The sequence below is a fragment of the Thamnophis sirtalis genome, unplaced genomic scaffold (assembly GCF_051295495.1).
Source record: "Thamnophis sirtalis isolate CommonGarterSnake01/CBP01778 unplaced genomic scaffold, rThaSir2_p1.2 scaffold_7, whole genome shotgun sequence".
NCBI classification, from domain to species: Eukaryota; Metazoa; Chordata; class Lepidosauria; order Squamata; family Natricidae; genus Thamnophis; species Thamnophis sirtalis.
Window position 1 is genome coordinate 25,467,431 of NW_028261387.1, and position 14,667 is coordinate 25,482,097.

General features: G+C 37.6%; 1 protein-coding gene across 3 annotated transcripts in view; it reads right to left on the reverse strand.

The window, feature by feature from the left end:
• The window catches only part of UBE2U (ubiquitin conjugating enzyme E2 U), a 36,611-nt gene extending 23,769 nt beyond the window's left edge, over nt 1-12,842 (reverse strand). Inside the window, exons 1-6 of one of the 3 annotated variants that reach the window (XM_087719547.1) lie at nt 11,725-12,842; nt 8,281-8,362; nt 7,264-7,356; nt 6,637-6,734; nt 4,561-4,687; nt 2,452-2,518 (exon numbers count right to left, since the gene is read on the reverse strand). In XM_087719547.1, coding sequence (XP_087575673.1) covers nt 2,452-2,518; nt 4,561-4,687; nt 6,637-6,734; nt 7,264-7,356; nt 8,281-8,362; nt 11,725-11,793 — 536 coding nt within the window. In that variant the 5' untranslated portion in view covers nt 11,794-12,842. The remainder of the gene's footprint in view (nt 1-2,451; nt 2,519-4,560; nt 4,688-6,636; nt 6,735-7,263; nt 7,357-8,280; nt 8,363-11,724) is intronic. The other 2 variants (XM_087719549.1, XM_087719546.1) reach the window with 2 other exon arrangements.
• Between the last annotated feature and the right edge of the window lie 1,825 nt (nt 12,843-14,667).

A 14,667-nucleotide genomic window follows, 5' to 3' on the forward strand; every position in this document is an offset into this window, starting at 1 on the left:
ATCTACAGGCATTATTTAGTTACTGCTGGATGTATTTTGTAAAAGAGATATGCTGCGGAGTTGCAGGACCAGGTATGTCAAACTAAATGAGCCAACTATTTGAGAAAGAAATCAAAGAGAACTGGGTTTATGCTTGTAATTGCTCCCCCCCATTTCTGTGTGTATTACTGATTTCAACACATATCAATGAGACTCTGAAGAAGAAAATGTCAAGCATGCTATTGTATGAAATGACAAGATTCTGGAGCACAATCATCACATTATTCTGGCTTTGTTTGAAGTCCTTGCATTAATTTCTCTATCTTTTGCTGTTGCTGTCCTGTTCAATGTCAGCAGCAGCTCATCAAGAACTTTGTAACTTCGCCCATCTTTGAAACTATGAGAAATTGTTCTCTGCTATGAACCCTTCTTTTGCCACTGACAGCAACACTGATTGACATATTTTTACTTTCACAATGCCACCAGAATTAAAGATGTTTGGTCTCCCAGCCTATATATCACTTTAACATATATAGGTAGTCCTCTTGATCAATCAGTCACTTGCTGAGCATTTAAAGTTACAATGGCACTGAATGAAGGACTCACAACTGGTTGTCATAGATGTTGCCATTGCAGTGACCCCATGGTTACATGATTACCATTTGCAAACTCCACTGCCAGTTTCTGACAAGTGAAGTCATTGGGGAAGCCAGCAGGAAGTTGTAAACGTGACTGCAGTCATAACTGCAGGACACTGCAATCTAGTGATGACAACTGGAACTGCCACAACTGCTGTTGTAGATCATCAGTCACAGGGCAATGCACTTTATGACTGGGTCACTTAGTTAGGGTGTTGCTGATCCCAATTACCATTGTTAAACGAGGATTACGTATACCTAACCCTGCTGGTGAGATGGGCAACATATAAATGTAATAAATAAATTACATGATCAGTATAGGGCAGATTCTACAACAAAGACAAGATGTGTCTAGTTCTTCAAGACCTGCATCTGCATTTTATTTTTTCTAGTAATATTTCTGTGAGAAAAAAATCTACAGAAATGTCCTTCAATGACTGTGTCTCCATATATACTAGATTACAACTCCCTTAATCCCCACTTGTTAAAGCTAGAGGTTGTACAGGTTATGAGTCTATGCGAATCAAAGTTCAATATATCTGGAAATCAACACTCTGGTGGCAGAAGTCTAAATGGATGAATATGTTATCAATTACAGCTTGTTTATAAGCAGGAGAATGGTTCAGAGATGGACTGTGAAGACAAATTAATAGGTGGTTCTATATTCTATGAAAACAGAACCACGTCAATTATAATATTTTCATATTGTGTTGGAGCTTATAAGCTATTGGTATATAATACAATGTCAGGAATGCCTAATAAGTCAGTTCTTTTGGTTAATTGTATTTGAAGAGTTTTGGAAAATGTATGCAACAGTATTTTATAAAAATCCTGCTGCTATACAGTACTTGATAATATAGTGATAATTATTGCCAACATTTCCTATGGCATACACTGTACATCAATGCTATATATATAGAAATGATACCATTCTTGTAAGATGCCAGGTTTGTTATTATATAACTCTGGAAAATTAGAATACATACTTCATTGGATCACTGATATTTAATTGTTCTATTTCAAAAACTAACATCACATATAGCTTTGAAAGAGCATATAATATTGGGGAAAGTAAATTGAATATGACAACAGTTTCTTACCTATATTAAAAATGTGTTTCCTATTATACTACCTATTACTTTTTAAAATGAAATTGTAGATAATAATATTGAACATGTATATTTAAAGTGTTTATAGTTCTCCTTAAGATTAAACTTGTAACCTATATTTTAGTGTTTGACTTTCTTTAAAAAAAAATAAAAAACTTTAAAGAAGGGAAATGGTTCACCATAGTTAGATGTATTTATGTGTATGTAAATATGTGACTTATTCAAGTTAAAATGTATTTTGGAAGGCTTCTTTGATTATCAGGAAGGCCAACTGCTAAGTTACTGTTTGAGATCAGTAATATAAATCACATCTTGCCAATTCTCAAAACTGGATGCTGGGCAATTTCCACGCCTAAACAGTTTGAAGTCCAAAATGTTCATGCCCAGACTTTGTAAGCCTCATAAAATGTAATGCTTCATGTCTATTTTCCATATGATGCTAAACAGGCAAGATGAAGGAGAGACAAATTTTTCAGTGATGCCACACAATGTTTCTCCAAGCAGAATTGCTTCTGATATCTTTCTGAAGCACTAGAAGATCTTTTATTGAGCATGTTTTTTTAAAAGTTGTTCTGATAATATTTGTGACTTTGAATTAACTGCTAGAAATTTTTACTCCCAGATGAAATACTGCTTTTCAAACTTAATATAAATTATTCAATAATTCAAATAATAATTTATAGCATTACAACATTTATGAGGTTAAATGTACATTATGTCATTACCTATGCGGGGCTGGTTCTTTTGGTCCTGGGTAAAACTTGACTGACGTATCCCAATCTTTGGCAATGGCTGGACAAGAGAAGAAGTTTTAAAAATGCCTGTTTGTTGTGAATATTTTACAATCCAATACTTTTATGCAATTAAAATAACAAAGATTTAATCGAGCCATGTATAATTGCAACTAGAAGATTCCAGTGGCTTTATTACCAGTAATAAAAAAATACTTTCAAATATGAGGTGAACACTGAATTGCTACAGTTGTCACAACAGTGATAGGACTAATAACTATAAGGAGGTACAGTTACAATAATCTAAATTACACAGATTCATTATGTGGAAATAATACTTTATTTGATTTTACTGGCAGGATTATTAGCAGTTCCAATTCTCATAAAACTCTGGATTTAATTCCACAATTTTGGCAGCCGACCTTTTATTTCTAGCTCAGCTGGGGGTTTACCCAAAAACATATATAGGACAGATAGTTTTTGACTTATGAACATAATGGAGCTTCTCCATTATTGTTGTAACTCATGAGAGCTTTAAAGTGGGTCACCCACATAACCGACCCTATTACATGGCAATCATTAAATGAACATGATAGTTGTAAAGTGAACATGGCAGTTGTAAAGCAAACACCACTATCATAAAATGAAACCATTGTTCACTGTGGGCTGTTTTTGCCAAAAACTGGAAGTAAATGCTGCTCTTCATCAAAGATACAGTATTGTTGTGGCCCAGCAGGAGCCGTTGGAGCTGCAAACAGACTCCGACAGCGAGGGGCCCTATGAGTTGGCTCTGGAAGATGTGGAGGACCCTGGACAGGGTTCCAACTCTGAACAGGGACCAGAGAGGCTGGTTGGCCACCAGGAGGTGCCTGAGGCATGGAGCAGCGGTGAAAGCCAAAGGGGGGATGCTCCTGACGTCAGGCCTTGGAGCAGGGGAGAGGAGACAAGGGAGTTGGTCCTGGATGCCCAGCAATGGCGGGCAGATCAACGCAGAGAACAACTACGTAGATACAGAAGATAATTGGACCCAGGTGGTTGTAATTAGACTCCTCTCAAGATAGTATATAAGGAGAGACTTTGGGAGGAGGCTGTTTGCAGGATTCAACTTAATTATCAACGCTGGAAAAGCTGTTATCTGTATCTGTCAGAGTCTGAGTTGCTACCAAGGTTCTTTATCTGTTCGTTTGTGTTTGGGCTTTCAGCTACCAAGATTTATAGTCCTGCTAATAAAGTATTATGACATTCCAGCTAAGCTTGTCTCGGCATTCGTTACTGGACGGAGGAGGAGGGTCAGAACACAGTATCATAAACAACAGTTACAGGACTGCAGGATGCTGCAAACAGCCATAAATGCAGGCTAGTTGCTGAGTGTTCAACATGCAGTTACAGAAGTGTGGGAGGGGGGAGCCATTGTAACTTTGGAATTTGCTCATAAGTAGCCATAACGTTGAACCATCGCTAAGTGTAAATCTTGGACTACCTACATGCATGTGTACATACGTACACATTTATCTCTCTCTCTTTTCTGACTGCCTACCTTTACTTTGACCGGATGGTAAATGGTGAACCTCTGGTGTGAGATCCAATACCTCTTTGGAAGAAACTTTTATTTCACTCCTTTGTTCTACTCCTGAGTTTCAGCCATTATAATGGCTTGATTTAGCATAGCTAAAAGAATGCCAGTTGATTTAGCCTGCAATGTAATGGGCCAACTCGCCATAGCCAATTCTCCATGGCCAACTCGTTGAGTGACAATTCAACAATTAAATTTAATTATCTAAAGTCATTTTTAACAATATTTTACTTTTTGTTACTCACATTTCATTTTGTCCCTCCTTTGGTATCCTTTCTTTAAGGATACCAAAGCCTTGCGACCTCCGCATAACCTCCGTACCCTGGCAAATATGTTTTGTGAGATGAGAGATTTGCTTAGAAAGCCCATGCTCAAATTACATTGCCAATGATACTAATTAAAATTTATGACAGTGTATAAAATAGTGTTTTTTTTCCGAGAATACTATTCAAATAGTTTCTTTTAAAACTCCCCACAGTGCAGAAAGAATTTATCTATGATTAACAACAGAAAGCACAAGCATTTATTACCTTCGAGTTGCTTGCTATTTATAACACACTGTACAACTTTTTCTCTGTAGAGGGGATAATTGTTTTTCAGCATTTGAGCTGCCTCCAGGTTCACGGCATTGTCCAGAACAGGATTGGACAACAAAACCTGCATGAAAATACATGCATGCATCAATCGGAAAAACTTGCGACCACAATAGGGATCAAAATTTCCATCGCTAAGCAAGGCAGTTCTTTAGTGAGTTTTGCCCCACTTAATGGCCTTTTTTGCCACAGGTGTTAAGTGAATCTTGCTTCCTCATTGACTTGGTTTGTTGGAAGCCAGCTGAGAGATTACAGAGGGTGATCGCATCACTTGGGAACAGGGCAACTGTCACAAATACATGCCTGTTGCCAAACATCCAGATTTTGATCATGTGACCATGGGGATGCTGCAACAGTTGTCAGTTGTGTGAAAACTTTTCGTCATGCAGTCGTTTTCAGTGGTGTTGTAATTTCGAATGGTCACTAAATGAATTTTTTTAAAGTCAAAGAGTACCTGAAATTAAACACTATTTACAATAATTGGCTTTGTTGGATTAGCCATGGCAGTTAGAAGGCATGAATCATGCTCTGTGTTTTCATAGAATAGAAAACTTACAGAAGGTTGATACTTTTCTTTCTACTCTAACTGACTGAGTGGCAGACACAAATTGTGAATATATGGGGAACACGGAGAAACCAGCATTTCTTCTTTTTTGGATGCATTCAGTTCAGAATGGAATACTGGACTACTAGTAAAAATTTCTTTTACTAATTTGGAAGGAGGTTAATGTAAAAAACAATATTTAAAAGCTCCACACATTCATTTCTGAAGGAAGGATGGAAATATTTGTAATAATTTCTTGAGTACCCAGGAGGGAAAGAAACCATCTCTTCTAGTTATGATTCAAACAGTGATAGCAGCTCAAAGAAAATTATTTTTTATTGCAATGGTAGTCCTTCATTATTTCACCAAGGGACGTTGGACACTCCCATTTTCCCAACATATACCAAAGCAGATCATAGAAGGGTAGAAGTTAAAATTATGCAACAATTTAAATAAAGTTTTTAACACTAGAAGACAGTCCCCTATAGTGCTTTATATTTATTACTCAAGAAAAACAAAGAAAAACAAAGCTGAAATAGCTGTGCCCCTTGTTGGATGGACCTCCTTCATGCTAACAACAAATATGATCTTCAAGATAGGAAAACATGGCATTAGAGATATTCTGCTATAATTGTATTTATTTATTAAATTTATATGCCACCCATTTTGCTATCCAAAGCTATGGATGTGGGAACCTCATGCCTTAACAAACATTCCCAAAATGTTTCTATAGCTCTCTCATCAACTGAGGAAAGCGATATTTTCTTTGAGGAAGACTCTAGGAGGAATTGCTGTGGTGAAAATAAAAGACACAATAGTGTGCAACATTTAATTAAATTAAATATCTTTCCATGGACATGTATGGTAAAGATAGATGTTCTCTGAGATGAGCTTAACTCTTGACAGCTTTATGAACATATCCGTGCCCTTTTAAAAATGATTTTTATTCATTTTTTAAACAAGTATATAAAAATAGCACAAATTGAAAGGTAATAAAAAAAGAATAGAGGAGGGAAAGAAAAAAAAAGAAAACAAAGACAAACGAAAAAAGTAAGAAAGAAAAAAAGGGCAAAGGAGGCACTTCTAATATTCTTCACTGCAGTTATAAGTACAGATATATTTTAAGCTCTCTCTCAAGTTACATCATGATTCTTTTCCCCCTTAATTAGAATTTAAAGCATTGCAAAACTCTATGTGGGCCCATGAAGGAAAAATGTTGTTTTCCTCCTCAGTCCTATAGATCTGACAAACTGTAACTAGAAGTGAGGGGAACCTCGAAAGCAGCTTATGAAAAGGACTACTGAAAATTATTTAAGGAAAAAAAACTAACAATTTTACTGGATTAGTGCAAATGCCTTGTGTGAGTTTATGCTGCAGTGAGGTTTCCAGTATTACAAAAGTAAAATAAGACTAACTCTCACATAAACAAAAGAAAATTAAGAAAAAATGTTTGTATCATTTTTTCTTACCTGGATAGTAAGTAGAATACTAGTCATTGTGAATCTAGTGTTCCATTTGCTAAAGTTATCTAGAAAATCCACGCAAGGTCTCCCAGATTCTGGATCCACTTGGATAAAGGACAAAAACATTAATGTTTAAATTGGAACATTTCCTACTAATATGCTAAACTCTGCATATGACAGTACACATACTGTAAAGACTTGTGTTGGTTTTAGTCTCTATAACACGGGTGTCAAACTCGATCTTGTCATGTAATATATTGTAACATATTGCGACATTTTTTGCCTTTCCGGAGCCTGTGCGTGGCCTGTGCGTGAGGCATCCAGCACCGGGCCACTAGTATGACACCCCTGCTCTATAAAAAAAAAGATTTTACAAAATCTTAACATTTAGCTTATGTAGTATTTATTTATTCTCAATATTTTATATTACAAAAATATTGATTCATTATTAATTTGATATAGTGCTTTTACACCGAAGCAGATAAAATCAAAATCATGAAAACACTATATAAACGACTAAGCATTATTATATGTAGCTGTTATATTACTCTGGAAAACAACCCTTACGTGAAGCAACAAGTTGCTTTTGATCAGTTACCATATGAAGGACACTGTCCTTAATAACATCCTTACCATTGGGATGGAAAGGAATAGTGGTGAATGTGATGGTTGGAGGCATGGAATTGTAGTCTTCAGAATATTTCAGCGACAGCTGAAGTTCAGCACCTAGTATAATGTAGATAATATATATATATGTATTTATTGTATGAACCCGCAAGTGGTCTTTGACTTAATTTTACATGACTCTCAGGTGAATCTCAAAAGCCTCTGGTAACAATCCATTTGGACTTTAGAAAAAGTGACTGCTAGCATATCTTGTAAGGGGGAAAGGACATTAAAAAATATGATGTGCAAGTGAAAGGTAAGAGTTGGGCACCTACATTTGGCTCTGAATTCATTGATCATATGCTTCACCTATCTACTAAATGGCACTTACTCATTACAACAGTGTTTGTCAACCTCAACAACTTTAAGATCTGTGGACTTCAACTCCCAGAATTCTACCTTAGAATTGCTGAGGTAGAGAAATACTGCATTAGAGAATGGTGGTTCTTCAAATGAAAATTGTCCATCCTTGATTATAGAAAGATATATACAGCCTAAAATAATGTGCATTTGTTGGAAGTGAATAGACTTTTCTTTAACAGTAAAGGGCATAGATTGAAGTCTTACATAAATTTAATCTACTTAAATATATTGTGGGGCAAACAGAGGATGCATTATAGTACCCATAAGGCCATAAAACCTTATGTTTTTGTTTTTATTTATGCTACTTCCACCTTAAATATTTGATAGTTCAGTTTTCTTATTATTTAAGTACTCTATCCTATAACTTCAATTAGTGCTTTTTGCACAGGATTAGCCTTTTTGATTTTTGTCACAATTTACTTCTTAAAGAATTTTGATTTCTCAAAAGCTTTTTCAGAATGTTTTGCAGTTTCTAACTGCCTGGCCTTGATTTTTTCAATCAATATATTTCATAAGGCATTTATCAAAAGGCTACAAATGGCAAATAATAATAAATCATCCATGTTGTTTAGAGAGTGCAATACCAATGTACGTTATAACATTTCTAGGAAAGAGTAGCACCTTCCCATAAGGTATCCTTCAGGCCTTCAATTTCAGCTATCCATTCCATCCAATTGTCTTCTATAGCCATAACATTAATGCCCTAAAGAAAGAAAAAATAACAAATGGTTCTGGCTTCAGTGATATAAAATAAAACCACCCATGACAACTCTGTAGACACTAATAATAATACAAATGTGTTTTGCAAATGCCTTTATACAATACAATAGCAGAGTTGGAAGGGACCTTTGAAGTCTTCTAGTCCAACCCTCTGCCTAGGCAGGAAACCCTATACCATTTCAGACAGATGACTATCCAACATCTTCTTAAAGGTTTCCAGTGTTGGGGCATTCACAACTTCTGGAGACAAGCTGTTCCACTGATTAATTGTTCTAACTGTCAGGAAATTTCTCCTCAGTTCTAAATTGCTTCTCTCCTTCATTAGTTTCCACCCATTGCTTTTTGTTCTACTCTCAGGTGCCTTGGAGAATAGTGTGACTCTGTCTTCTTTGTGACAACCCCTGAAATATTGGAACACTTCTATCATGTCTCCCCTAGTCCTTCTTTTCATTAAACTAGACATACCCAGTTCCTGCAACCGTTCTTCATGTGTTTTAGCCTCCAGCCCCCTAATCATCTTTGTTGCTCTTCTCTGCACTCTTTCTAGGGTCTCCACATCTTTTCTACATCGTGGCAACCAAAACTGAATGCAGTATTCCAAGTGTGGCCTTACCAAGGCATTATAAAGTGGTATTAACACTTCACGTGATCTTGATTCAATCCCTCTGTTTATGCAGCCTAGAACTGTGCTGGCTTTTTTGGCAGCTGCTGCACACTGCTGGCTCATATTTAAATAGTTTTTCACTAGGACTCCAAGATCCCCTCTCACAGTACTACTATTGATCAAGGTACTACCTATACTGTATCTGCGCATTTCGTTTTTCTTGCCTAAATGTAGAACCTTACTCTTTTCACCATTGAATTTCATTTTTGTCTCATAACTTTCTCATTTTCCTGCTTATCCTGCAGCCTTGAGTCTTCTTTAAGGTTTGCCATGGGTTCTGCTCAGAGAAGGGTTCCTAGCGGTTCGGACCGGTTCAGCTGAACTGGTAGTGGTATGATGGCCTGAGTCTCTGGAACAGGCAATGACCCAGGCCTGCCATGCCCCTGAACCGGTTCCCTGGTCACTGCCATCACCATCTTGTTTTTGAGTTCTGTGCATGCGCAGAACTATTTTAATTGAACTGTGCATGCTCGCACAGCATGCACCCAGCGCACGCACAAGCAAACCTGCAGTAAAGCCGACCAGAACCCACCCTTGGTTCTGCTTGCAATTCTTTTAAATAATCTTTTGTTTCACAAGTTCTCCCATCGTCCATTTCCTAACCAAAACTATTTCTACCCAGTATTCAAGCCCAGAACAATTTTGTCAGAAGCTTGCAGTTCTTGTTGATTGACTAATTAATGCTTAATGGATATGTCTTCTCCGCTTCTTTCTGGTCCCAGATAAATGATTGTGCATTGATTTATACAGATTGATGATAATTCTAATGATATGTAGTATAAAATAAACGGAGAATTAAATTACTTTCAAACAGAATTAAACTGAAATAGAACTACATATAAAAATTCCAAAGGTGTGATGTAACTAGCTACAAATTCCCCCTGGGACAGCACTATTTTAACCTACTTTTGGAAAGTGAATAAAGCTGGGCCGCATTCCAAAAACAAGCCCTTTTGGAAGGACTTTTCAGAATACTGGACTCATGAAGAAATACCTCCTTGTGGTCCAGTGGTGGGTTCCAGATCCCGGTGCAACTGGTACGGTGCAACAGACATCCCCCCATATGCACATGGCAAAGCGTCAAGCAGGTGCCATATGCTCCGTGCATGTGTGCAGAAGCACTGAAGAGCTCAAATACAGGTAAGGAGCTTGGACAGGTGGGTGGGCCCTCTGGAGCACCATACTGCAACGGTACCCGGTGCTCTCGGCAGGCACCGGTACACCCATACTGGGGCATACCGCCTGCAACCCACCATTGTTGTGGTGTCAGCTCTCTTAAAGTCAATGGTAGCGGGAGTCCAAAAGAATTTCTCCCAGAATGTTAATACAGGACGAATTTATTCTAGCTGAAAAAGGTAGTCCTGAAAGTATCTCCAAGACATACAGGATTTTTAAGGTCAAGAGCCAAACCTTAAATTGCATCTGGTGATCACTATATATAGTGCATACCTCCACAATACAGAGGAGGTATGCTTAAGAAGTCTGGAACATGTTAACATGCAAGCCATTGCATTTCATATTGGCCATTCCATTAAAAATTAATTACAAATGAACAACAGTTCCTCTTTACAGCCAAACTATAGGAACAGTGATTTGTTTATTATAAGTGCTATGTGCTTCAAGCTCAAAAGCATTGTTAGAGACCCCACACACCCAGTTCGCAGTCTGCTTCTGTTGCTCCCCACTGGGAGGAGATTTCGAAGTATTTCTAGCAGGATTACCAGATTGTATAACAGCTTTATTTCCTATGCCAGGGGTCTCCAACCTTGGCAACTTTAAGCCAGGCAGATTTCAGAGTTGAAGTCCGTTAGGCTTAAAGTTCCCAAGGTTGGAGACCCCTGCCCTATCCTATCCATTTGATAAACTCTCAAGTTTTGTTTTTTTCACCATGTACACATATACATCTGTGCTAGACTGTTGTTTCTCCGTGTCATATATGTGGATATATGCACAATTTTGTATTTATTTATCTATTTTGCCATGTTTATGAACTGTACATTGGAGGTGGAGACCCTTTGGGAGCTGTAGGCAATGAAATTTCATTTTAATATATGCTGATTAGTGTACATTCAAAGTGACAATAAAGTTATTCTAAGTTTAAACTGTACTTCAGGAGAACAAATGAAGAAACTGTCAGAGGAGGGAGGGAGGGAGGGAGGGAAGGGAAGGGAAGGGAAGGGAAGGGAAGGGAAGGGAAGGAAGGAAGGAAGGAAGGAAGGAAGGAAGGAAGGAAGGAAGAGTGTATCAGAGAATGGCATCTTAATCATGTCTGGTTCTGCCCTACTAACTGTTAGCTTTAGATGTAACCACTGAGTAACTGCCAACTAACTATCCCTGGGGGAAAGAGGCCCTTAAAAAGGAAAACGAAAAAAATGCTCGCCAACTTTGGAGATTGAGAGAACAGCAGAGAGCAGATCCTGAAGCTCTGTTATATATTTGATCATGATTCTAATACATTGTTGATGGTCTTGACTCTTATAAGTAAAATAGAAGGCATTAAAATGATGCTGCTCCATAAGGCCTCTGGGAGAGGAGAACCTTATTTCTATGAAGATTTGCTAAGGGTAAGAGTTATTTTATTTGCCTGTTTTCTGTTTGTAAGAATGTAAGCCACTTCAGATTCAAGGAACAGGCAGCAGACTGATGCCCATGCTAGATAATAAGGAATAAATTATACTCACAAATATATTTGCTTGCTTGAGCTCCACAAACTCCTTTTCCAATAGTAGGAAAGCTCTTGAATGCAACATGTTCTCAGGAGCTTCTATTCTTCTCTTGTAGTTTCATTTAGAAGACAATTTTGCATTCAGTTTGAGCCAGCAGAATGAATAGGTAATTGGGGGGAAAGTGGCAAGAAGAAAAACACTAGAGGATTTTTCCTTTTTCATGTGGACCCAAAATGGATTTGAGTCTAATAGCGAACACCTTGCCAACCGGCCTGAGGCTCACCAAAAACAAAATCCCCTAGATTTCTATTAGATAATTATACTTGGAGGAGTAGGCAAAAAAACACCTTCATTCCTTGCTTTTCATAGCTGGAGTGCTACAAGCATAACCTTTGTAGGGAGCATGGAGAAGCAGAGAATGAAGCAGGCCAGGCTTTGTGTACAGAGAAGGTAACCAGGCAACCGTTTTTTCTTTCCTCAAGGGAGACAGTTCCCTGTCTTAACTTTCTTTTCCCTTTCAACCAATCGGCATCGGTTTTGTTTTCGCCCTTGTTGTTGAACACCAATCACGTTAGCCCTTCCATTCAAACATTGAAACTGAAACCCAGGAAGTACTCAGAGATGCCAGTCGAAGCCATGGTGGACTTACTTTTCTGTCAAGGAGTGCACCTCATCTGAATAGCACTTGGGCATGAGATAATTACAGGGGAAAAATGCTCACATTGCTTTGCTGGTGAAGGATACAAATTTGGTCTGTGGAAGAAGTTTACAGAAGAGGCTGCTGACCACCATGAGAATATTGGCTAAAGAGAAGCAAGCTGTAACCTTGAGATGGCCATACTACTTATTAAAGGAAAAAATAACCATTTCATGTTTTAATCACTATCTAAAATGCATAAATGAATTTCTCCCCCAGATTTGGAGGACTCAGTGCTTCCTAGACTCTTTTTGAAAAGATATCTAGAGTCTAGACAATAAGCTTTTATTTCCAGCTTATCCTTAGAAGCTCAGCTAAGCATTTCATTCCTCCAGCTTTTACTCTAGAATAGTTGCTACTCCCTGATTTTATGTTTGGCGTCTGTAACTTCCTGGGATTTAGAATGATAATTTTATACATATAAGTACTCTTCACTTACCCAAAGTAATTGGGACTAGGACCTCTGTCACTAAGCAACACAGTTGTAAGATGTAATGTCATGTGACCTTGCTGCTTGTGAAAATATGGCACTTCCAGTTGCTGTCATTAAGTGAATCATTAGGTGATTAAGCAAAGACCTCATATAGTTGCCATTTGTAACTTCCTGCTGGCTTCCTCATTTACTTTGCCTTGTCAGAAGCTGGCAGGGAAAGTCACAAATGGCAATTATGTGACCACAGAATATTGCAATTTTGTAACTGTGAACCAATCAACTTGCCCGATTTACAATCACATAGTCATAGAGACTGTGACTTTGCTCCACACCATCCAATGATGTACAAAGGCTTGATTCCTACTGATATCACCATATCGTCGAAGGTGTCTCTTATAGCAAAACACATTCAGTGGCTCCTTCCAGTGATGAGCCCTCAGGGCAAAAATAAACTACTCTGCATCCAACTGGCCTCTTTCCTTCCATGCTTGGAATATAAATTGTATTATATATGTCTATCTTAGAGATCTTTGTTGCTTCACATAGAGGAAGTCAGTTCCTTCAGATGCATATAATGTTTGGTCTCTCACCTATCATTAACATGTAGTGTTACACTACAGAGAATACATGCATTTGAAGAAATGTACTTATTAAAATCAAATCAGAGCATGCACCCTTCTTTAGGAAATATGATTTGTTAAAAAGCTGTTCTTCTACCATGTATCATTTTGAATAGCAGAGCAATCAGTGATCATAGAGCTGTTGTTGTTCGTTTGCTTTTATTTCTATGTCTACCCAAGTGACTCTGGTCAGTGCACCTCTTAAGAAATAAGGACAATTAAACACTATTAGAACTATTAAAATAGTACAACATAAATATATATGGCACCAGGTAAACTCTGTGGGCTATAGTAACACATATTATCAGGTTTACTTGACGCCATATATGTTTATGTTGTACTGGAAACACACTGGCAACCAATGCAGCTCGTGAAGCAGTGGTATTACATGTATCAAATACCCAACATCCTTTAAGACCCATGCATCCACATTCTGCACCAGTTGAAGCTTCCGAACACTCTTGCGGGGCAGATGAAACTTACTCCTCTCTAGACACGATACTGATTCATATTAAGCCGCCCAGAGTCATCTCTGGATAAGAAGAGTGACACATAAATTGAATAAATATTGTCAATAATGCATTTGTTTTTCTTAGTAGTTTTGATGAAAGTTGATTATGTGTTATGTATCATGTAATATGTGTTATCATATATTGTATTCTCTCAGAAAAATGCAGCTATACAACTTTGGAATTTTCTACTATAGTTTAGTAACCGATTTTGAAGATGCAAGGTCGGAAGAATACAATTAGTCCTTGCCAAATGACCCCAACTGGGAACAGCAACTCCATCACTAAATGATCTAGTAGTTAAGTGAAAAATCAGATAAGTGTGATGAGCTTATGATCTCACTTCTGCAGTCCGTAAGTGAATCACTCACAATCATTAAGCTAGATATTATTTGACCACAACTTATGATTTTATTACCCACTTCTCCACTGCTTATTGGAAGCTGGTTGTGAAACATGCAAATGGTGATCACATTGCTATGGGATGCTGCAACAATTCTCAAGTTGCAAAGTACCTAAACCTTGTTCATTTGACTATGGGGATACTGTGACAGTTATAGGTGTGAGGATAGTTAGTATTTTGGTTTGTTTGTTGTTTGTTTGTTTATTGGATTTATATGCCGCCCTTCTCCCAAAGGACTCAGGGCAGCGTACAACCTAAAAAAAACCACATATTACAAAAGTTAAAAAGGAAATTAA